The 24,287-nt window shown below is 37.6% G+C and overlaps 1 protein-coding gene across 3 annotated transcripts in view; it reads right to left on the bottom strand.

The window, feature by feature from the left end:
* LOC101094730 (general transcription factor IIH subunit 2) overlaps positions 1–24,271 on the bottom strand; it is a 39,485-nt gene extending 15,214 nt beyond the window's left edge. The window contains exons 1-11 of one of the 3 annotated variants that reach the window (XM_011283896.4): positions 24,171–24,271; positions 12,346–12,430; positions 11,471–11,548; positions 11,107–11,143; positions 10,357–10,443; positions 8,123–8,173; positions 7,744–7,798; positions 3,679–3,784; positions 2,157–2,247; positions 1,915–2,002; positions 826–933 (exon numbers count right to left, since the gene is read on the bottom strand). In XM_011283896.4, the coding sequence (XP_011282198.1) occupies positions 826–933; positions 1,915–2,002; positions 2,157–2,247; positions 3,679–3,784; positions 7,744–7,798; positions 8,123–8,173; positions 10,357–10,443; positions 11,107–11,143; positions 11,471–11,548; positions 12,346–12,401 (757 nt within the window). In that variant the 5' untranslated portion in view covers positions 12,402–12,430; positions 24,171–24,271. Of the gene's footprint in view, positions 1–825; positions 934–1,914; positions 2,003–2,156; positions 2,248–3,678; positions 3,785–7,743; positions 7,799–8,122; positions 8,174–10,356; positions 10,444–11,106; positions 11,144–11,470; positions 11,549–12,345; positions 12,431–23,773; positions 23,795–24,135 lie in introns of those variants that run through there. The other 2 variants (XM_011283892.4, XM_045061775.1) reach the window with 2 other exon arrangements.
* Positions 24,272–24,287: the final 16 nt, after the last annotated feature.

Raw genomic sequence — 24,287 nt, 5'->3', positions numbered from 1 at the left:
TCCCTTTTAAACAATGTGATGTACCCTCCCTGCAACCTTCTGTGTTTGCAGTTTGTATTACATAGCTTTGATCAAACAGTACAAAGAATTTTGTAGCTTATCTTTTAAATTTCTTAACACAATAAGAATTTTTCTTTTTTTTTTTTTAATTTTTTTTTTTTTTAACGTTTATTTATTTTTGGGACAGAGAGAGATTTATTTTTGGGACAGAGCATGAACGGGGGAGGGGCAGAGAGAGAGAGGGAGACACAGAATCGGAAACAGGCTCCAGGCTCTGAGCCATCCACAATAAGAATTTTTCTATAAATGCAGTGTCTTTGTACCTTTCTAGCTTTAAAAATAAAACAAAATCAGTAATGGCTGTTGTGACAGGACAACAGATGGTTTTATTATTTTTTTTAATGTCTTATTATTTATTTTTGAGGTACAGAGAGAGAGAGAGAGAGAAAGAGAAAGACAGGGAGTGAAAGGGGGAGAGGGAGAGAGAAAGGGAGACACAGAATCCGAAGCAGGCTCCAGGCTCTGAGCTGTCAGCACAGAGCCCCACACAGGGCCCAAACCCATGAACTGTGAGATCACGACCTGACCCGAAGTTGGACACTTAACCGACTGAGCCACCCAGGCACCCCGGTTTTAGTTTTCTTTTAACTTCTTTGTACTTTCCAAGATTGCTTCAACAGGATAATTTTCTCTAATTATAAAACATTTAAAAGAAATAAATTCTTAAGCATTAAAATAAACTTGTACAAATGAAAACAGCAAGTCTAATTTGACCCCAGTCATTTTTAAATATTTATTTTACAACAACATAAAATAAACACTTACCCATACGAATAAGTGAGCATTCAGAACCTGAGCTAGCAGGTGGAGGACTGACATGATGTGTCAGCAATTCTTTGTAATGGCTTTCATCTAAGATAACATGGTATGTGCCTAGGAAGACGAAAAGTAAAAGAAAAAAAAATCAGCTTTCCAGACATGAGTATCAATTGTAATTTCTACATAATTCTGTAAGTTATACCATCTGAAAATGTACATTTTCAAAATTAAGTATTTAAGTTAAATCATCATTTTTCAAAAACCTCGTTTAACTGACATCTCTAAATTGACTTCTCTAGGAATAACTATAATTACAATTTAATTAGAGCCCAGTTATAAGATCTTTATTATTTTTTTTAAATGTTTTATTTATTTATTTTGAGAGAGAGAGAGAGAGAGAGAGAGAGAGAGAGAGAGAGAGAGAGAGAGAGAGAGGTTGAGCAAGGAAGGGGCAGAGAGAAAAGAAGGGAGAAAGAATCCCAAGCAGGCAAAGCCTGATGCAGGGCTCGATCCCATAAACAGTGAGACCATGACCTGAGCCAAGATCAAGAGTCGGACACTTAAACAACTAAGCCACCCAGGCGCCCCTAAGATCTTTACAAAGTATTACACATTAGTGAAATTTCTAGCATTTCAAGAGTCATAACACTTCCTCTAAATACTGCCATAACTACTAAAAAGTTCCTGCATTTTGAGATGATATCTTACAGAATCAATAATACATTTAAGATGACTATACATATTACAGACTTCAGGACATGAAGTGATTCAAATTTAGTAGCTTGAAAATATCCTAATTTATAATTTTTTCCCATGTTTATTTATTTAATTCGAGAAAGAGTGAGAGAAAGAGCAGGGGAAGGCCAGAGAGAGAGAGAGACAGAGAATCCCAAGCAATCTCCACGCTACCAGTGCAGAGCCCCACGCAGGGCTCTACCTCACGAACTGTGAGATCATGATCTGAGCTGAGATCAAGAATTGGACATCCAACTGACTGAGCCACCCAGGCGCCCTGAAAACATCCTAATTTAATTAATCAATTGTTATTTCTTACATAGTAATTATGAATAAATACTGAAGATTTTAGATATATACCACCAGTTTCACGAGCAAGTACAGTGCAAACCCGAACCTCTGCAGACAATCCGATAACAGACACTCTAATTTTAGTTGCCTTTAGGGTCTTCATAAAATCCATGTAAATGGAGCATTTGGGGGGGAAGAAAAAAAACATGCAAGAATTAATGTGCTTGAAAAACAAGTTTCTGAAAACTAGTAATAAATTCACTACAGAATTCTCCTCTGGCTTTTATTATAAAGAAATGTACTGATTCTACCTTGATTAGATCATAGATATTAGATGGGTCACAAGTTGTGAGGCTGCTAAAGATGATTAGCACTTCTCTACTTGTATGTCCAGGCATGTGTCTACAGAAAGATAAAACATATTCCAATTAGGAGTAGATTAATTAATTTACCTAGAAAAAATAGTATATGTGGTTTATTTATTTAGACTATTGTTTTAACACCGCAAAGGAATGAATTGCGAGTATACTCTACGTCAATGTAAATTTTTCTAAAATTAGCTACACAAAAAATTGATTCATTTATTCATTCCATAAATACTGACTGAATACTGTTTTTAGGTTCTGGGGATAGAGTAATAAGCAAGACTGAACAACATTCCTGACATCATGAAGCTTACAAACTAGTAGATTCATTTCAGACAAAATCTAAAGTGTGCATTGGAAAGTATGAAAATACCATATAGATTGACTTTAAGGTGTATCTTGACAACAGTAACATACTTCTTTTTTACACTTATTGATTGACTTATTGATCAATTTATCTATCTATTTATTTATTGAGAGAGTGCACAGCAAGCAGAGGAGGAGCTGAGGGAGACAGAGCATGAGAGAGAGGGACGAAGACTCTTAAGCAGGCTCCACACCCAGCACAGAACCCAGCACAGAACCCAGCATGGGGCTTGATCTTACAATCTGAGCCAAATCAAGAGTCAGATGCTTAACCAACTGAGCCACCAAGGCACCCCAACATACTTCTTTTTTAAGGCTATAATTTAACCTCATATTTGATTCAGACTCACAATACTCACAAACAGTAATTTTTGTGTATCAATTACACAATAATTCATGGGACTTTAAGATGTGATGAGCTGTTTTCCACTCTACTAAACAGATTTTTATGCTTTTGGGGGGCAATTTTGTCAGTTATTTCTAGCTTTCTTCCTTTTATCTTCGTTGTTGGGCTGATTTCATTTGTGGATGTTGCTATTGTGCCTACCTTTAATATGGGTATTACCTCCTCACCTACTTCAAAACTAGAAAAATATCTATTATATAAAAGTACAAAAACCAGGACGGACAATCCAGGAATAAAATATATGAGCTAATACTAACTGAATATTTCTATTAGGGTCTTAGCTACATTCCACATACTTGAACTTGCTGGAAAAGTGTGCTATTGATTTGCAGATATACTACAAAATAAGAAACGTCAATAAATAAATGTACACCAAACTCACAATTAATTTCACATTAAATTCCATATATAATCAATTTTCAAAAAAACATTTTCCATCAACATTTTCTTTGTACTAATACTGCTACAGTTGTAGTTATATTTTTCTAAAATCTTTAAGAATCTATCTTACCAGCTAAAATGTAAAATAAAAATTACAAATCAATACCACACTAAACATCATAAATGACATTAGATATTTCTCTTAAGAAGAGTTTCGTTACAGCTCAGTTTATGGACACACTCAAAACATTATCATCTCAATTCACTCAAAAAGCTTGAAATGAATTATAAATTAAAAAAATGTAAAATACCAACTTTAGAGTTTGCATAGCCATGCTTAATGAGTTATAGAGAGACGGTTCTCCATGGCAGGTCATATCTACAGCTTTCTTCAAAGATGTAATGTGTTTCCTTGGGTTTCCTAAAATAGAAATGTAATAATCTACTTATAATAAAATTTTATTATACATTATAGAAATTTGTGTTTTCCCTAAATTTACTTATCCATGTTGTTAAAGAACAGAATCTCCTCAATTTACATTTTTATAGCAAGTGACTCTTTTATGAGGAATGTTTGTTACATAAACTTTTACTTCATATTGAAAAATAGAATAAAAATAATCTGCTTCTATCTATTAGCACACATTTTTTTTTTCTAATTTAAGTAGGCTCCAAATCTAACAAGGAGCCCATGACCGTCCTGAACTCACAAAACTGAGATCAAAACCTCAGCTGAGATCAAGAGTCAGATGCTTAACCAACTGAGCCACCCAGGTGCCCCAACACACATTTCTTTTTAACATGGGGCTTGAACTCATGACCCTGAGACCAAGAGTCGCATGCTCTACCAACTGAGCCAGCTTGGCGCCCTATTAGCACATACTTTAAATATTATTAAAGTGCACAACTTTTTACTTTTTTCCTTATTTCATCATTTTAGAAACTCATACATTTTAGCATTTTAACGTCTCCGAAATCACACTGTGTCTTACAACCAGTGGCAGCCAGGCAGCATCACTGCTTGGTTACATGTGAACCTATGAATGGCTACTGATACATTGTACCAACTGCATTACATACACTGTCCTATTCATGTTCAGTTTAACTGCGATTTAAAGTGTTTCTAGGGCCCTGGGAGGCTCAGTCTGTTGAGCATCCGACTCTTGATTTTGGCTCATGTCATGATCCCAGGGTTGTGGGACTGAGCCCCACATCAGGCTCTGCACAGAGCACGGAGCCTCTTAAGATTCTTTCTCTCTCTCCCTCTGCCCCTCTCCCCTGCCTGTGCTCTCTCTCTAACATAATGTAATGTAACATAACATAAAGTGTTTCTAAAAAAGGTTATAATGCAAAAGGTGATATTTTTATGTAGAAAGGCAAAGAACAGAGCAGTGAAGTATAAATTTATTATTAGTGAAGCAAAAATGCATTGAGAGAAGAATGACTGTAATTTCCTATTTTTATTCAGGGGATAAAAAAGGAATTTTATATGACCTAAGAAAGGAAGATTTCCACAAATAAACATAGCTGTGTTATCTTCTGTTACTGAAGTAACATCTGAAAAGATGGTCTATTTCATACCAAGCAGTACATATAAAGTGAGGAGAAATTGCCAAGTTCTTGAGAATAGCTATCAGACATGTCAAATTATCAAGGAGCTAGTGTAAAATATAATTTTTTTCTTTTTTTGGTATGAACAATTTACATTATCATCAGATACTATGTCAAATTTTAACTGCTAGAGTGTTTCCTTCTTGATGGCTCATAAAATAAAGGCATCTTATAAATGATGTAATCTGAGAGTCAATGAAATATAGTTAGACATTTTCTATTTCAACACGGTCTTCACTTTAATGAAAACCAAAACATTATTAAATTGATTTTATCATATAATTCATCCAACTACCTCCATACTGTTGAACAATTCTTCCCAGTTTGTCACTAGTATATTTGTAACATGAGGCTTTTTCTTCTTTCATAATGTTTCCTAAGTATAAATTACAAGGAACAACCATTTTTATGGCTTTTCCCAAAAATGTTAAAAAATTAATCAGCCCATAAGCACTATAAGTACCAGTCAGTTTCTCCGTGGTTCAACAAGCAGTATACTGCTTCTCAAACTTCATTCTCCTCATTGAAAATACATAAAACAATTAAATGTTGTTGAGTGGTTTTGCTTTGTTTTTTGATCATTTGTTTGCCTAAATATTTTTTTAAAAAGTTTATTTCTTTTGAGAGAGAGAGACAGAGTGCATGTGGAGGCAGGAGGCAAAGAGAGAAAAGGAGTCAATCCCAACAATCCCAAGCAGGCTCCATGCTGCCAGTGCACAGCCTGACACGGCGCTCAATCTTATAAACCGTGAGATCATGACACAGCTATTTAGTTTTTCTTTTTATTCTGGTATGAATTATCTGTCTTCTTTGTCCATTCATCTCCTTGGAGCTTCTTGGTGTTCTTATTTATCTAAACAGGTTTTAAAATACTAAGCATTTGCCATTATTTAATATATTTTTCAAGTATTTATTCTTGTAATCATAAAATTTAAAAAATGAAAATTACCAGGGCATTGGGATGGCTTAGTCAGTTAAGCACCTGAGTCTTGATTTTTGGCTCAGGTCATGATCTCTCGGTTCCTGAGTTCCTGAGTTCAAGCCCTGAGGCAGGCTTTGTACTGTCAGCACAGAGCCTGCTTGGGATTCTCTGTCTCCCTTTATCTCTGCCCCTCCCCTGCCTGCACACATACACACACACACACTCTCTCTCTCAAAAATAAATAATAAAGATTAAAAAAAAAAAAAAAGAAATAGTGGTACCTGAATGGCTCAGTCAGTTAAGCGTCCAACTCTTGATTTCGGTTCAGGTCACGATCTCAAGGTCAAGGGATTGAGCCCTGTGTTGGGCTCCATGCTGAACATGGAGCCTGCTTGGGATTCTCTCTCCCTCTCTCTCTACCCCTCTCCCTGATTAGCATTCTCTCTCCCCCTCTCAAAATAAATAGTCATGAAAGAAAGAAAGAAAGAAAGAAAGAAAGAAAGAAAGAAAGAAAGAAAGAGAAAAAGAGAAAGAGAAAGAGAAAGAGAAAGAGAAAGAGAAAGAGAAAGAGAAAGAGAAAGAGAAAGAAAGAAAGAAATGCAAAGTACCTCACTAGGTCCAAATTCCTCTCTTCATAAGTGAGAAACAAACCTAACAAGTTAAATAATTGGCCACAAGACAAACACCTACCAAGTGGCATGACCAGAACTTAAACCTACATTTCCTGGCTCTCCATCCACTTCTCATTCTACCATACCATACAAAATATTTTGTTCATCTCCTACTATATTGTGAGTACAGGAAAAAAGCCTACTAGATTACTGTCAGTGTGGTTTATAACAATGATTCTAATCAGAGAGACAAAGTGTGGTTTATAACAGTGATTCTAATCAGAGAGACAAAGGGTGCCCCCAAGAGGCCTATCAGAATATCGAGAGGATTTTTTTAATTAAAAAAAAAATTTAACGTTTATTCATTTTTTAGAGAGAGAGAGACAGAGTGTGAGCAGGGGAGGGGCAGAGAGAGTGGGAGACACAGAATCCGAAGCAGGCTCCAGGCTGTCAGCTGTCAGCAGTCAGCATAGAGCCCGACTCGGGGCTCAAACCCACAAACTGTGAGATCATGACCTGAGCCGAAGTCGGACGCCCAACTGACAGAGCCACCTAGGCTCCCCTCCTGAACTAACTTTTAAGATGATAAAATTCAGTTAGGCATGCCATATAAGCAGAAAAACTGAGTAATTAACAATATCTACAATTCAATTTTTAGTCTTTGTTCTTTAGAGGTTTAAATTAAAAAAAATTTTTTTTAATGTTTATTTATTTTTGAGAGACAGAGAGACAGAATGAGAGCAGGGGAGGGGCAGAGACAGAGAGGGAGACACAGAATTTGAAGCAGACTCCAGACTCTGGGCTGTCAGCACAGAACCCGACACGGGGCTCAAACCCACGAACTGTGAGATCATGACCTGAGTTGAAGTAGGTCGCCCAACCGACAGAGCCACCTAGGCGCCCCTAGAGGTTTAACTTTTAAAAAATTAATTTTAAGACTAAGTGGATTTTTAGAATGGTTACAATAATTTTATCTTAATTCTTTCGAGATAAGACTGTATGAATCTTAAACATTTACATTCACTGCAGTAGTATTCATTACTGTACAGAACTCAATTTAAAACAGTTCATCTTAAATACCAAGAGTTTAATGGAGGGTTTATTAAGTGTTTCACAATGAGAGTATAAAAGGAGTCTTCATTTTACTTATTAGGCAACCTTATAAACAGGGTTACAAACAAGGTTGAGTAAATAGAGCCAAGTCCTTGAGTCCTGTGAAGGTAATTTTATGCATACCTGAGAGTTCGGTCAGTTTTTCAGCTCTTTTACTCTTTGTTACAATTATTCCAATCTCAAAATAAAAACAAAAACGATCATTAATTTAACAATTTATTTTTTCTTGATAAGAATGTAAATAACCTGAATTAGTAATTACAAAAGAAATAAGAGAAATTTTTTCTCATGCTGCTTTTGACATAAATTTAGCTATGATTTCACTGTACATTATTTAATTTCTAGAGTTACCTTACTTTTCATTGACAAATGTACCAGAAACTGGTACACAATCTAGATCACTTAATAATCCACAGAATGTACGCCCAATGTTCTAAAAATAAATTATAATTGGCAGTAATATCAGGAATCTAATTGTGAATTCTACCACTTATCTACATACCTGACTAATAGGATTTTGATCAAAATACTCTTCTACGAAGTATTCCAACAACTGTTTAAAGAAAACAAAAACACTAGATAAGGGCAAAATAATAACCATACAGAACATGTTTGGTGAAACCTATTTATCAAGCATCACTTTATGATTTTTAAAAAAAGCTGAGTAAAAATATTAAATGAGAATAAGTTTAAAAATATTAAAAATAAAAATCACAACACTAAATAAGCCGGAATTTAAAATGGTAGATGGTGAGACAGAAACAATCTAAACATGGAAAGATCCAATGAAGCCAAACACAGGAGAATGAGCAGAAGTGGGGATGGGTTTTGACAAATTAGGAATAATCTGAATATGTTTATAAGCTGAGGGGACTGATCTGAATTAAGTCCAGAGACAGTGAAAATTCGGTAAGGAAAAGGGATAACTGACCGACAAAGCAAGATGCTGACTGGAGTAGGAGGATAGAAATCAAGAGCATAAATAATTAGCCATTTTGGCGTATCATTTTTCAAAATGATGTGGTAGCACTTCTACTTATAGTTTATAACTCAAAAAAAATTACATTCTTTAAAAACATTTCTTCATGGGAATGTACGATATTTACTCAGGGGAAGAGGATAGAAAGAAAAAGAGGGACCTAGTTCCAGGGCACTCCAGCATTCGAAAATTGGAGAGGAGCCTGAGAAGCAAATCAAGAGACTATCTATAACCAAAGTCAAAAGAAGAATGGGCGGGGCGCCTAGCTAGCTCAGTCCTTAGAGAGTGCAACTCTTGATCTCGGGGTCAAGACTTTGAGCCCCAAATCAGGGGTAGAGTTTACTTACAGCGCGCGCGCGCACACACACACACACACACACACACACACACACACACACACACTAACCAAAAAACAAAAGAGGGACACCTTTCAGGGAGAAGTGGTCAACTGTTTCAGTTTCTGATAAAGATAAAAAGGCACTGAATTTCACATCATGGAGGTTATAGTGGACCTTTAAAATGTAGTTGTGAAGACAACATTCCAATTGGAGTATGTTAAAGAGAGAATGCTGTGGATATTAAACTGTAGAGAGCTGACTAATATTGGAATAAGCGCACACAAATTCACTAAAAGAGAAGGTAAAGGACAAATCTAATCTAGTAAATTTTAAGAACTTGTGTACAAAAAATGGAGCAGAGGATTCTGAAGAAGAATGGCTTCTTCCTCACCCTACTCTTCTGCAGCCCCGTTCATGACTCATACAAGTCCCGCGAAATTTCACCAATACACTTGCTTTTGGGAAAAAGAGAAGAAGTATTCTTATTTTTTCCCTCTTCTGCCAGAAATTATGAATGCATAGGGAAAGAAATCAAAAACAGACTTTCCTTGTCGGAAGATAACAATTCAAACTTCAGGCTTAATTGGGGGGAAGAGTTCAAAGTATGGGAATATCTCCTCATGGAAATGCATTACATCCTCCCTTCCTTGCCCATTAGTTAGAGTAAACAAGAAACAGGACAACATAATCTCAGAAGAGAAAAACAGATCCCCAGAAACCCAACACAGCCTGCACGCCACCCAAGCTGAGCTCCCTCCTTGCGTGCACACCACTCCATCCCAGCTGCTATTCTCTTAGGTCACGGAAAAGTGCATGAAATACAAAACACCCAGGCTAAAATTAAGCATTAGAAAAGAAAAGATGATCCACATAAAAATCTGTTCATGAAGGTTCACAGCAGTATTATTCATAAAGGCCCCCAAAAGTGGAAATAACCCAGTGTTGTATATAATGGAATATTGTTTGGCAAAAATAAAGACATGAAGTACTGAAAAATGCTACAACACAGATAAATCTTGAAAACATTATACTAAGTGAAAGAAGTCAGTCACAAAAGATGACATGTTGTATGTTTCCATTTATATGAAATGTTCCAAATAAGAACATCTACAGAGACAGAAAGCACATTAGTGGTTGCCTCGGCCTGAGATGGATTGGGGGAAAACAGAGGGTGACTGTTAAATGGTACGGGGTTTTTTTTTTCTTAGTAATAATAAAAATGCTCTATAATTGACTGTGGTAATAATGTTGAACAACTGTAAATTTACAAAAAACTTTAACAGTATATTTTAAATAAGTTAATTTTATGGTATGTGAATTCCATCTTAACAAAGCTATTATAGTAAAAAAAATTTTTTTTATTTTAGAATTCAGTGTCCTTTCCCACATTTAGTATAAATAAGAATGATTTTACTATACCTTTAAAGTACAAGTCAATCTATTTGGCTTTAAATCTTGGTCTTCCATTGTTCTTGATCCATCTACTACCACATAAAGATGACGCATCTACCAAAAAAAAGGTAGACAATTCAAAAATGAAGACAATTTTCAAAAACATTTTTGACCAAGAAATAAAAATGTCATTTACTATTTACATATTATACACACACACACACACACACACACACACACACACACACACTTTTTTTTTTAAGAGTCGGGGTATGTGTGGGCGAGCGGGGGAGAGGGGCAAAGGGAAAGGGAGAATGTTAACCAAGCTCCATACCCAAGATGGCGCCCAAGGAGGGGCTCAAACTCACAAACCCATGAAATTATGACTTGAGCTGTAATTAAGAGTCAGACACTCAACCAATTGAGGCACCCAGGGAGCCCTCTTAACTTATATTTTTAATATATTCTTTTAAAAGGTCTGTTGACTTAGTATTGTTTATTCTGTCAAGACAAAATGTTTCTGTAACCCAGCTAGTTCTGTCCTGGTAAAGAAAAAAAAAAATAGAGGCATCTGGGTGGCTCAGTTGTTTGAGCATCTGACTTTGGCTCAGGTCATGATCTCACGGTTCATGAGTTCGAGCCCTATAACGGGCTCTCTGTGTCAGTGAAGAACCCGCTTCGGATACTCTGTCTCCCTCTCTCTCTGCCCCTCCTCCACTCGCTCTCTCTCTAAAATGAATAAACAATAAAACAAATTATATAAAAAAATTAACATACCATTCCAAGTCGAACCTGTCCATGGTGCTCAAACACTCTGTTAAAATTATGCAAACATTTTAATAGAATGTCCTTTATTACCCCGAAAATCAATATAACTTTTCAAGTAACCTGAATTTTTTTAGTGAAATAAATTATTAACTTAGGGGATCCACATAATTACAGGCATTTGGATAGTCCCTGAAGACCCAATTCCCTGCTGAGATGCTAGGTTGCTGGTTCCTTCCCCCTATTCAAGAGTTTAAAGGTCAGTTTCCCTGGAACAAAGCTATAATGAAATACTAAAGAGTGGGCATAGGTGGAGAGAAAGACTTAAAGGAGTCAGTTTTACCTTTTATAACACACTTACAAACAGTTTACATACCTTTTTCTCTTTGCTTTGAAGAGAATATCTTCTATTGTAGCTTTAAGTGATCCTGATTCATCTTCTTTAAGAATCTCCCTATAAGGAATAATGACTCATTAGAAAAGAAAAGCTGAAAATTTATTAATCCAAAAGAAATGAAAATGTATATCTGCACAGAGATTTGCACATGAGCATTCACAGTGGCATTATTCATAAAACCAAATGTTGTAATCAATCTAAATGTCCATCAACTGGTGAATAGAGGAATAAAAACATGGTATACAATATAATGCTATTCAGCAATAAAAAGGAAAGAATTATTGATCTCTGCTACAACATGGATGAACCTTGAAAATATTGTTATGTGAAAGAAGCCAGACATAAATGACTACATATTATATGATTACATTTATATGAAATATCTAAAAGGGCGAATCCATAGAGACAGAAAGTAGATTAGTAGTTGCCTAGGGCTAGAGGTACGAATGGAATTAATCACAAATGGGCATGAAGGATCTTACTGGGGTGGTGAAAACATGTGTTAAATATATTTTAATAAATGTGTTAGAAAAACCAATCACTGGGGAGTGCCTGGCTCAGTTGGTTAAGGGTCTGCCTCTTGATTTCGGCTCAGGTCATAATCTCACAGGTTAGTAAGTTCAAGTCCTGCGTCGGGCTCTGCACTGACAGCCTGCCCGGGATTCTATGTCTCCCTCTCTCTCTGCCCCTCCCCTACTCATGCTCGAGCTCTCCCTCTCTCAAAATAAATTAACTTAAAACAAATAAATATTAAAAAAAAAAAAAAAAACAGTCACTGGAAGAGAGATAAAGCCGTAAAACAACACTGAGAAACAATGTTTAAAAGAGAAAGAGAACAAGAACGCCCTACTCACCATGTCCTTTCATAGCCTCCTTCCCATCGCTTAGTTCTTTCAGGTTCGTCATCCATTGCTTCTCTTAAATGTATTATTCAATATCCTGTAAAAATCACTAGATCGTGAATTTTCTAAAAATATTTGCCACCAAATTCATACATTTCAATTTGAAAAGTAAAGAGAGGGAAGCAAACATATAAAGTAAAAAATAAATAAAAACAGAGAATGCAAGATCATTGAATTCTTAGCAATTTATTCACTAATTGTTGTTGAAAATACTTCACAAAATTCTCATGAAACTTTTTCCCATCCTTAGGAAAAAATACAAACATTTACGCACAAATCTGGCACCAATGGAGATAAGCATCTTTTTACAATTTTTAAAAACAAAAATGCATTATAGATGTGTCATAGTTATAAGGCCACAGAATTAGGGGAAATGAGTGAAGGAGTAGATGAAACAAGATTAGCTGCAAATGATCGTTATTATAGCTGAGTGATGGATTCATGGTGATTCACTGTATTACCTGTCCACTTCTGTGTGTGAATTTTCTCATTATCAAAAATTTAAGTAAGCTCTGCACCCAGTGTGGGGCTGGAACTCACAAGCTCAAGATCAAGAGTTACATGCTCTATTGACTGAGCCAGGCAGGCACCCCATTATAATCAGAAGTTTTAAAATGAAATTTATTGACAGATCCAACATGGCAGAGAAGGAGGGGGACCCGAAGATCCCTTGTCTGTCAAACACAGCAGTGTTTAGACCAAAGGACTTTGAATTCCAAGAGTCTGGGCTGCAGAGTGACAGAGCCATCTCCAGGGGCCCATGGGGACAAACTGGCGGGCCACAGGTGGGGCCTCAGGGAACCAATAGCAGGCCCACAGTAGAGGCAGGACCCACCCACACCAAACCCTGCTCCTCCACGCCTGGTAACTGCTTATCTACTAGAGCAGAACTGACGTGCTGATGAACCAGACACCCCTCTTCCAGACCAGTGCTGCCACCGAGATTCCAAGGCACTCAGTGTTTTTGCATTTTCTGATTTAATTCTTGGACAATTCTTATTATACATATGTATTTTTTTCTTCCTTTTCTCCTTCTTATTTCTTCCCTCCTCTAGTCTGGTTATTCTGGTTGTTGTTTTGTTTAAGCAGACTTTTTTTTTTTCTTTTTTTTTTTACCTTCTTACTTTTAAAGTTTTATTTTATTTTTTATTTTTTATTTTTTAAAATTTACATCCAAATTAGTAAGCATATAGTGAAACAATGATTTCAGGAGTAGATTCCTTAATGCCCCTTACCCATTTAGCCCATCCCCCCTCCCACAACCCTTCAAGTAACCCTCTATTTGTTCTCTATATTTAAGAGTCTCTTCTGTTTTGTCTCCCTCCCTATTTTTATATTATTTTTGTTTCCTGTCCCTTATGTTCCTCTGTTTTGTGTCTTAAAGTCCTCATATGAGTGAAGTCATATGATATTTGTCTTTCTCTAATTTCACTTAGCATAATACCCTCCAGTTCCATCCACGTAGTTGCAAATGGCAGGATTTCATTCTTTTTGACTAAGCAGACATATTTGATCTATTCTCTTTATACTTGTTCTATATCTCCTTTTCTGTTTTCCTCCCTCTCTCTCTGGATTAACCCATATAGTTTCTCTGACTGGTCAATTTTATTTTCTCTTCTTCTTCTTCGCCCCTGTTGTTTCTCTCTTTGTATGGGATAAGGCCTCTTCCACCAACCCCGCCCCCCCCTTTGGTATTTGTTGTTGTTGTTTTGTGTTTTTTTTGTTTTTGTTTTGTTTTGTTTTTTTCTCCAGGGATACTTCAACGAACAAATCAAAGCACACCTGGTGGAGGGCCCAAAACATCACTATGAGTAGGAACATAAAAAAACCACAGTCACAACAACAGAGAGTAAGTAACACACTCCAAAAAACACCTCCTGAACGGCCAGGCCCTGGACAGTGCAGCACCACTATTTAATACAGTATTGCTCACAGGTGCAGGACACATAACAAGCTTTTAAAACACAAAAGAGACAAAAAAACTAGCCGAAATGACGAAAATGGAAGACTTATGCTCAAAAGAAATTCCAGGAAAAAATGACAGGTAAAGAACTGACCAAAACATATATAAACAATATATCTGACCAAGAATTTAAAATAATAGTCATAAGATTAATCACTGGGCTTGGAAAAAACCATAGAAGACAGCAGAGAATCTATTGCTGCAAAGATCAAGGAACTATTTCTTAGATGAATTAAGAAATGCCGTAAATGAGGTGCAAAATAAACTAGATGCGGTGACAGCAAGGACTGAAGATGCAGAGAGGAGAGTAAGTGAAATAGAAGATAAAATTATGGAAAAAGTTGAAGCTGAGAAAAAGAGAGAAAAAAAATTCTAGACCACGAGGGAAGAATTAAAGAACTAAGTGATTCAATGAAAATGTAAACGTGGCACAAAAACAGACACATAGACCAATGGAATAGAATAGAAACCCCAGAACTAGACCCACAAACGTATGGCCAACTCATCTTTGACAAAGCAGGAAAGAACATCCAATGGAAAAAAGACAGCCTCTTTAACAAATGGTGCTGGGAGAACTGGACAGCAACATGCAGAAGGTTGAAACTAGACCACTTTCTCACACCATTCACAAAAATAAACTCAAAATGGATAAAGGACCTAAATGTGAGACAGGAAACCATCAAAACCTTAGAGGAGAAAGCAGGAAAAGACCTCTCTGACCTCAGCCGTAGCAATCTCTTACTCGACACATCCCCAAAGGCAAGGAAATTAAAAGCAAAAGTGAATTACTGGGACCTTATGAAGATAAAAAGCTTCTGCACAGCAAAGGAAACAACCAACAAAACTAAAAGGCAACCAACGGAATGGGAAAAGATATTCGCAAATGACATATCGGACAAAGGGCTAGTATCCAAAATCTATAAAGAGCTCACCAAACTCCACACCCAAAAAACAAATAACCCAGTGAAGAAATGGGCAGAAAACATGAATAGACACTTCTCTAAAGAAGATATCCGGATGGCCAACAGGCACATGAAAAGATGTTCAGCGTCGCTCCTTATCAGGGAAATACAAATCAAAACCACACTCAGGTATCACCTCACGCCAGTCAGAGTGGCCAAAATGAACAAATCAGGAGACTATAGATGCTGGCGAGGATGTGGAGAAACGGGAACCCTCTTGCACTGTTGTGGGAATGCAAATTGGTGCAGCCGCTCTGGAAAGCAGTGTGGAGGTTCCTCAGAAAATTAAAAATAGACCTACCCTATGACCCAGCAATAGCACTGCTAGGAATTTATCCAAGGGATACAGGAGTACTGATGCATAGGGCCACTTGTACCCCAATGTTCATAGCAGCACTCTCAACAATAGCCAAATTATGGAAAGAGCCTAAATGTCCATCAACTGATGAATGGATAAAGAAATTGTGGTTTATATACACAATGGAGTACTACGTGGCAATGAGAAAAAATGAAATATGGCCTTTTGTAGCAACGTGGATGGAACTGGAGAGTGTGATGCTAAGTGAAATAAGTCATACAGAGAAAGACAGATACCATATGGTTTCACTCTTATGTGGACCCTGAGAAATTAACAGGAACCCATGGGGGAGGGGAAGGAAAAAAAAAAACAGGTTAGAGTGGGAGAGAGCCAAAGCATAAGAGACTCTTAAAAACTGAGAACAAACTGAGGGTTGATGGGGGGTGGGAGGGAGGAGAGGGTGGGTGATGGGTATTGAGGAGGGCACCTTTTGGGATGAGCACTGGGTGTTGTATGGAAACCAATTTGTCAATAAATTTCATATTAAAAAAAAAATGAAAATGTAAACGTAATAATATCCATATCATAGGAGTTCCAGAAGAAGAAGAGAGAGAAAAAGGGGCAGAAGGTGTACTTCAACAAATCATAGCTGAGAACTTCCCCAATCTGGGGAAGGAAACAGACATTGAGATCCAGGAGGCACAGAGAACTCCCTTCAGACATAACAGGAATCGATCTTCTACACAACATATCACAGTGAAACAGGCAAAGTATAAAGATAAAGAGAGAATTCTGAAAGCAGCTAGGGACAAATGGGCCTTAACCTATAAGGGTAAGCACATAAGGGAAGTAGCAAACTTATCTACTGAAACTTGGTAGGCCGGAAGGGAGTGACAGGAAATATTCAATGTCCTGAATAGGAAAAATATGCAGCCAAGAATCCTTTATCCAGCAAGGCTGTCATTCAGAATAGAAGGAGAGATAAAGGTTTCTCCAGACAAAAACTGAAGGAGTTCATCATCACTAAAACAGCCCTACAAGACATCCTAAGGGGAACTCTGTAAGTGGAATGTTGCAAAGACTACAAAGGACGAGAGACATCACCACAAGCATGAAGCCTACAGATAACACAATGACCCTAAATCCCTATCTTTCAATAATAATGCTGAATGTAAATGGGCTAAATGCTCCAATCAAAAGACCTAGGGTATCAGAATGGATAAAAAAATAAGACTCATCTATTTTTGCTATTTTTACTATCTCTCTTGCTGTCTACAAGAGACCTATTGTAGACCTGAGGACACCTTCAGATTGAAAGTGAGGGCATGGAGAACAATCTATCATGCTACTCAAAGTCAAAAGAAAGCTAGAGCAGCCATACTTATATCAGACAAACTAGATTTTAAACTAAAGGTTGTAACAAGAGATGAAGAAGGGCATTATATCACTATTACAGGGTCTATCCATCAAGAAGAGCTAACAATGATAGATGTTTATGCACCCAATATGAAAGCACCCAAATATATAAAACAATTAATCACAAACATAAGCAATCCTATTGATAAGAATGTGATAATTGCAGGGGACTTTAATACTCCACTTACAACAATGGACAAATCTAAACAGAAAATCAGTAAAGAAACAATGGCCCTGAATGACACACTGGACCAGATGGACTTAACAGATATATTCAAAACTTTTCATCCAAAAGCAGCAGAATACACATTGTTCTTGAGTGCACATGGAACATTCTCCAAGATAGATCACATACTGGGTCACAAAACAGCCCTCAATAAATATAAAAGAATTGAGATCATACCATGCACACTTTCAAATCACAATGCTATGAAACTTGACATCAACCACAGGAAAAAGTTTGGAAAACCTCCAAATGCATGGAGGTTAAAGAATATTCTACTAAAGAATGAATGGGTCAACCAGGCAATTAAAGAAAAAATTAAAAAATATATGGAAACAAATGAAAATGAAAACACGACAGTCCAAATTCTTTGGGATGCAACAAAGGCAGTCCTAAGAGGAAAATACATTGCAATCCAGGTCTATCTCAACAAACAAGAAAAATCCCAAATACAAAATCTAACAGCACACCTAAAGGAACTAGAAGCAGAACAGCAAAGAAACCCCAAACCCAGCAGAAGAAAAGACATAATAAAGATTAGAGCAGAAATAAACAATATAGAATCAAAAAAAAAAAAAAAAAAGTAGAACAAACCAATGAAACTAAGAGATGGTTTTATGAAAAAATAAAACTGATAAACCCCTAACCAGACTTCACAAAAAGAAAAGAGGCACCTGGGTGGCTCAGTTGGTTGGGCATCCAACTTTGGCTCAGGTCATGATCTCACGGTTCATGAGTTCAAGCCCCACATCGAGCTCTGTGATGACAGCTCAGAGCCTGGAGCCTGCTTTGAATTCTACCTCTCCCCTGCTCATGCTCTGTCTCTCTCTCCCTCAACAATAAATAAATATTAAAAAAACCCAAAAATTAAAAAAAAAAAGAAACTTCAAAAAGAAAAGGAAAGAAAAGAGAGGACCCAAATAGATAAAATCATGAATGAAACTGGACTTATTACAACCAACCTCTCAGAAATACAAGCAATTACCAGAGAATACTATGAAAAATTATATGCCAATAAACTGGACAACTTGCAAGAAGTGGACAAATTCCTAGACATCCACACAGTACCAAAACTCAAACGGGAAGAAACAGAACATTTGAACAGACCCATAACTAGCAAAGAAATCGAAACAGTTATCAAATATCTCCCAACAAATAAGAGTCCTGGGCCAGATGGCTTCCCAGGGGAATTCTACCAAACATTTAAAGCAGAGTTAATACCTATCCTTCTCAAGCTGTTCCAAAAAATAGAAACAGAAGGAAAGCTTCCGTACTCACTCTATGAAGCCAGCATTACCTGATTCCCAAACCAGACAGAGACTCCCACGAAAAAGAATTACAGACCAATATCCCTGATGAACATGGATGCAAAAATTCTAAACAAGATACTAGCAAATCGAATTCAACAGCATACAAAAGAACTATTCACCATGATCAAGTGGGATTCATTCCTGGGCTGCAAGGCTGGTTCAATACATGCAAATCAATCAATGTGATACATCACATTAAAAAGAAAGGATAAGAACCATATGATCCTGTCAATAGATGTGGAAAAAGAATTTGACAAAATTACAGCATCCTTTCTTAATAAAAACCCTCAAGAAAGTCAGGATAGAAGGAACATACCTAATATATGCTTATATTACCTTATATATTATAAAAGCTATATATGAAAAGCCCACAGCTAATATCATCCTCAATGGGGCAAAACTGAAAGCTTTCCCCCTGAGATCAGGAACACGACAGGGATGTCCATTCTCATCACTGTTGTTTAACATAGCGTCGGAAGTCCTAACCTCAGCAATCAGACAACAAAATGAAATGAAAGACAACCAAACAGGCAAAGAAGTCAAACTTTCACTTTTTTGCAGATAACATGATACTCTACATGGAAAACCCAAAAGACTCCACCAAAAAGCTGCTAGAACTGATACACGAATTTTGCAAAGTCACAGGATACAAAATCAGTGTACAGAAATCAGTTGCATTTCTATACACCAATAATCAAACAACAGAAAGAGAAATCAAGAAATCAATCCCATTTACAATTACACCAAAAACTGTAAAATACCTAGGAATAAACCTAACCAAAGATGAAAAGGTCTGTATGCTGAAAACTATAGAAAACTTATGAAGGAAATTGAAGAAGACACAAAGAAATGGAAAAACATTCCATGCTCATGGATTGGAAGAATACGTATTATTTAACGTCAATATTACCCAAAGCAGTCTACACATTCAATGCAATCCCAATCAAAATTGCACCGGCATTCTTATCAAAGCTAAAACAAACAATCCTAAAATTTGTATGGAACCAAAAAAGACCCCTAATAGCCAAAGCAATGTTGAAAAAGAAAACCAAAGCAGAGGCATCACAATCCCAGACTTTAATCTCTACTACAAAGCTGTAATTATCAAGACAGTATGGTATTGGCACAATAACAGACACATAGGCCAATGGAAGAGAATAGAGAACCCAGAATAGGCCCCGCAAATGTATGACCAACTAATCTTGGACAAAGCAGGAAAAGAGTATCCAATGGAAAAAAGATTGTCTCTTTAGGAAATGGTGCTGGGAGGACTGGACAGCAACATGCAGTAGAATGAAACAAGATCCCTTTCTTACACCATGCACAATAATAAACTCAAAATGGATGAACGACCTAAATGCAAGACGAAACCATCAAAACCCTACAGGAGAAAACAGGCAACAACCTCTTTGACCTCAGCTACAGCAACTTCTTGCTCAACACGTCTCCAAAGGCAAGGGAATTAAAAGCAAAAATGAACTATTGGGACCTCATCAAGATAAAAAGCTTCTGCACTGCAAAGGAAACAATCAACAAAACTAAAAGGCAACCTATGGAATAGGAAAAGATATTTGCAAATGACATACCAGATAAAGGGTAAGTATCCAAAATCTATAAAGAACTTACCAAACTCAACGTGCGAAAAACAAATAATCCAGTGAAGAAACAGGCAGAAGACACGAATAGACATTTTTCCAAAGAAGATATCCAGATGGCCAATGGACAGATGAAAAGATCCTCAACATCACTCATTATCAAGGACATACAAATCAAAACCACAATGAGATACCACCTCACACCGGTCAGAGTGGCTAAAATGAACAACTCAAGAAACGACAGATGCTGGTGAGGATGTGAAGAAACGGGAAACCTCTTGCACTGTTGCTGGGAATGTAACTTGGTGTAGCCGCTCTGGAAAACAGTGTGAAGGTTCCTCAAGAAATGAAAAATAAAACTACCCTATGACCCAGCAATAGCACTACTAGGAATTTATCCAAAGGATAAAGGAGTGCTGATTCATAGGGGCACATGTACCACCATTTTTATAGCAGCACTTTCAACAATAGCCAAATTACAGAAAGAGCATAAATGTCCATCCATTGATGAATGGCTAAAGATGTGGTTTATATATACAATGGAATACTACTTGGCAATGAGAAAGAATGAAATCCTGCCATTTGCAGCAATGTGGATGGAACTGGGAGGGTATTATGCTAAGTGAAATAAGTCAGTCAGAGAAAGACAGATATCATATGTTTTCACTCATATGTGGAACTTGAGAAACTTAACAGAAGGCCATGGGGGAAGGGAAGGGAAGGGGGAAAAATAGTTACAAACAGAGGGGGACCAAGGGAAACCATAAGAGACTCTTAAATACAGAGGACAAACTGAGGGTTGATGTGGGGGGGGGCGGGTAAGGGAGAGGGAAAAATGGGTGATGGGCATTGAGGAGGGCACTTGCTGAGATGAGCACTGGGTGTTGTATGTAAGCGATGAACCATGGGAATTTACCCCAAAAACCAAGAGCACACTTTACACATTGTATGTTAGCCAATTTGACAATAAATCATATTAAAAATAAATAAATATGGGAATGCAAGCTGGTGCAGCCACTCTGGAAAACAGTATGGAGGTTTCTCAAAAAACTAAAAATAGAATTACCCTACGACCTAGCAATTGCACTACTAGGCATTTATCCAAGGGATACAGGTGTGCTGTTTTGAAGGGACACATGCACCCCCATGTTTATAGCAGCACTATCAACAATTGCCAAAGTATGGAAAGAGTCCAGATGTCCATCAATGGATGAATGGACAAAGAAAATGTGGTATATATATATACAATGGAGTATTACTTGGCAGTCAGAAAGAATGAAATCTTGCCATTTGCAACTATGTGGATGGAACTGGAGGGTATTATGCTAAGCGAAATTAGAGAAAGATAAATATCATATGACTTCACTCATAGGCGGACTTTAAGAGACAAAACAGATGAACATAAGGGACGGGAAACAAAAATAATATAAAAACAGGGAGGGGGACAAAACAGAAGAGACTCATAAATATGGAGAACAAACTGAGGGTTACTGGCGAGGTTGTGGGAGGGGGGATGGGCTAAATGGGTAAGGGGCACTAAGGAATCTACTCCTGAAATCACTGTTGCACTATATGCTAATTTGGGTGTAAATTTTAAAAAATAAAAAATAAAATTAAGAAAATAAAAATAAATAAATAAAAAATAAAATGAAATTTGTTATTTATAATTTTTTTAATGTTCATTTTATTTTTGAGACAGAGACAGAGCACGAGCAGGGGAGGGGCAGAGATAGACAGAAACACAGGATCCAAAGCAGGCTCCAGGCTCTAAGCCGTCAGCACAGGACCCGATGGGGGGCTTGAACCCACAAACCATGAGATCACGGCCTGAGCCAAAGTCGGTGCTTAACCAGTTGAGCCACCCAGGCACTCCTGAAATTTATTATTTATAAATGGTAAAGGCTTATGGCTCAAAATTCAAAAAAGGACACAATATTAAAACTATATTATTATCTCAACTATTGAAAAAAATAAAGAGTGAGAGCACATGCACGCGAGTGGGGGCAGGGGCATGGAGGGGGCTAAAAGCACAGAGCCCGACACGGGACTCAATCTCACAAACTGAGCTCATGACCTCAGTCAAAATCAAGAGTTGGATGCTTAATGGACTAGGCCACCCAGGCATCCCCATATTTTTTTATTTTTCATATAAGCATGTATTTCTTTAATAATCAGGGATAAAACAGGTAATAGGGGGGTAATCTATTAACCATAACCAAGTAATAAAACATCCTAGTCACTTGTACACTCCCTTCCTCCCCAGTGGAATCTCCATGCCTACCCTACACTTTCACTATCAGCTTCCTTCTTTCATAAATGAAAGATCAAAGGAATCCTAAGGGCCAAGAAGACATTAAGGACAAAACAAATCCCACCACTGGCAGAGGAAAAATTAATTTCTGTAATAAGGATCATATGCAGGATCATATGCAAGACCTTACACCCCACTCACACTATATATTATATATATTTAATTTTTTTAATGTTTATTTATTTTTGAGAGAGAAAGAGTGTGAGCAGGAGAGGGGCAGAGAGAGAGGGAGACACAGAATCCCAAGCAAGCTCCTGGTTCTGAGCTGTCAGCACAGAGCCCCAGGTGGGAATGGAACTCATGAACTGAGAGATCATGACCTGAGTGGAATTTGGACATTTAACCCACTAAGTCACCCAGGCACCCCTCCACTTACACTATAGAAAAATACATTTTAAGATCTAAAGAACTGATCTATAAATGGGTTTCTGGAATTAAAATCTATTGACAAGTTGCAAACTGCTTTTGTGGCATCAGTGCTTTCTGAGGCATCTGCTATTATCAGGTATTATTTGCTAAAATTCTGTATGTCTCTCATTTAAGTCACAAATCACTCCCTGGCATTGGAAGAGATCTACTTGTTTCATGGAATCTGGTGATCTACTATAGTATGAACCTAGGTAGACTGCATGAAATAATGACAAGTGACTTAATTCTAACATTTGTGTTATTTTAACACACTATGCTGGTGCTTGTAAACTTAATGGTCCATGTAGAAACAGCATATGGCGACTAAACTGAACATTTTGATCCTCCATCAAAGTTTCTGAATTACTGTGAATTACAAAAATCAAAGTTTACATAGTGTTCTTGATGTTTTCAAACTCAAATTCTTAGAACTGTCACTATTGCCAACCATCCTATCAATATTTAAACTGTTATCTTATTCTTAGTTTCTACTTTTAATTCTCTGAAAGCTGAGAAACAGAACTGACAAGCAGAAGACTGCAAACAGGAACACTTCTGGCTCACTGGATACAAGGACTTAGAGTTGTGTGCAATGGGAAATTACAGAGGTATTAAGCTCCCTGTAACTGCTGATATTCCAAGGGAAGCTGGATGTTTATAATGCATGTTATTCATAGAGAAAGAAGTTACGCATCCTGGCAAAAGATGTACTTAGTGACCTCTTCGGTCAGCATCTCCAAAAGTTGTTTCGTTTCATGGGAATCCAAACCCAGAAAAGCTATTTCTCCTAGCGTAAGCCTGTTGGTGTGATTCCAGGCACATGAGCTCAGAATGCTTCCAAAAACAAATGAGATCTGCACCAAACGTCCCAATTTATGAAGCTTTTACTCACACCTAACCCTGCCAAGCGCTTCGAGCCAGGCACGGGTGATCACTGCCCTGTGTTCAGACCTGGAACTCGAAGAGTCAAAAGGCTGGTAAACTCTGTCGAGGTCACATAGCTGGAGGTAGGTCAAACTCGGACCCACGACCACAATTCCCAAAACTCGCGTTCTGCCTTAAGGAAGGAAAGCCATTCCCTGGACTACAGACCCACACGCTTCTTTACAGCTCCCACACGGAAGTTGCCCTCCTCCCCCTCCATACGCTCCCTCCCACTCACGAATCCCTACGAGGCTGCTCGGAACCATTCAGCCTCCGCGCCCGCACGCGAAAGCCTTCCAAGCTGCCGCGCTCCCCAAACAGCCGGTGCCCACCTTGGCTCCTCTAGGAGCTCTAGCCGCGGACTCACCGGTCTCGTAGAATGCCGCTCTACCCGGAAGCCCCGCCCAGTCCGCTCCAAGGACGATGACGAAATCTTTCCCCTGTGCGCGGCGGCGACGGACGAAACGTTCCGGTTGCTTCGAGC

The sequence above is a fragment of the Felis catus genome, chromosome A1, assembly GCF_018350175.1.
Source record: "Felis catus isolate Fca126 chromosome A1, F.catus_Fca126_mat1.0, whole genome shotgun sequence".
In the NCBI taxonomy this organism is placed as follows: domain Eukaryota; kingdom Metazoa; phylum Chordata; class Mammalia; order Carnivora; family Felidae; genus Felis; species Felis catus.
The sequence above is the reverse complement of the archived record's forward strand: the minus strand, read 5'-3'. Positions and strand labels throughout refer to the sequence as shown.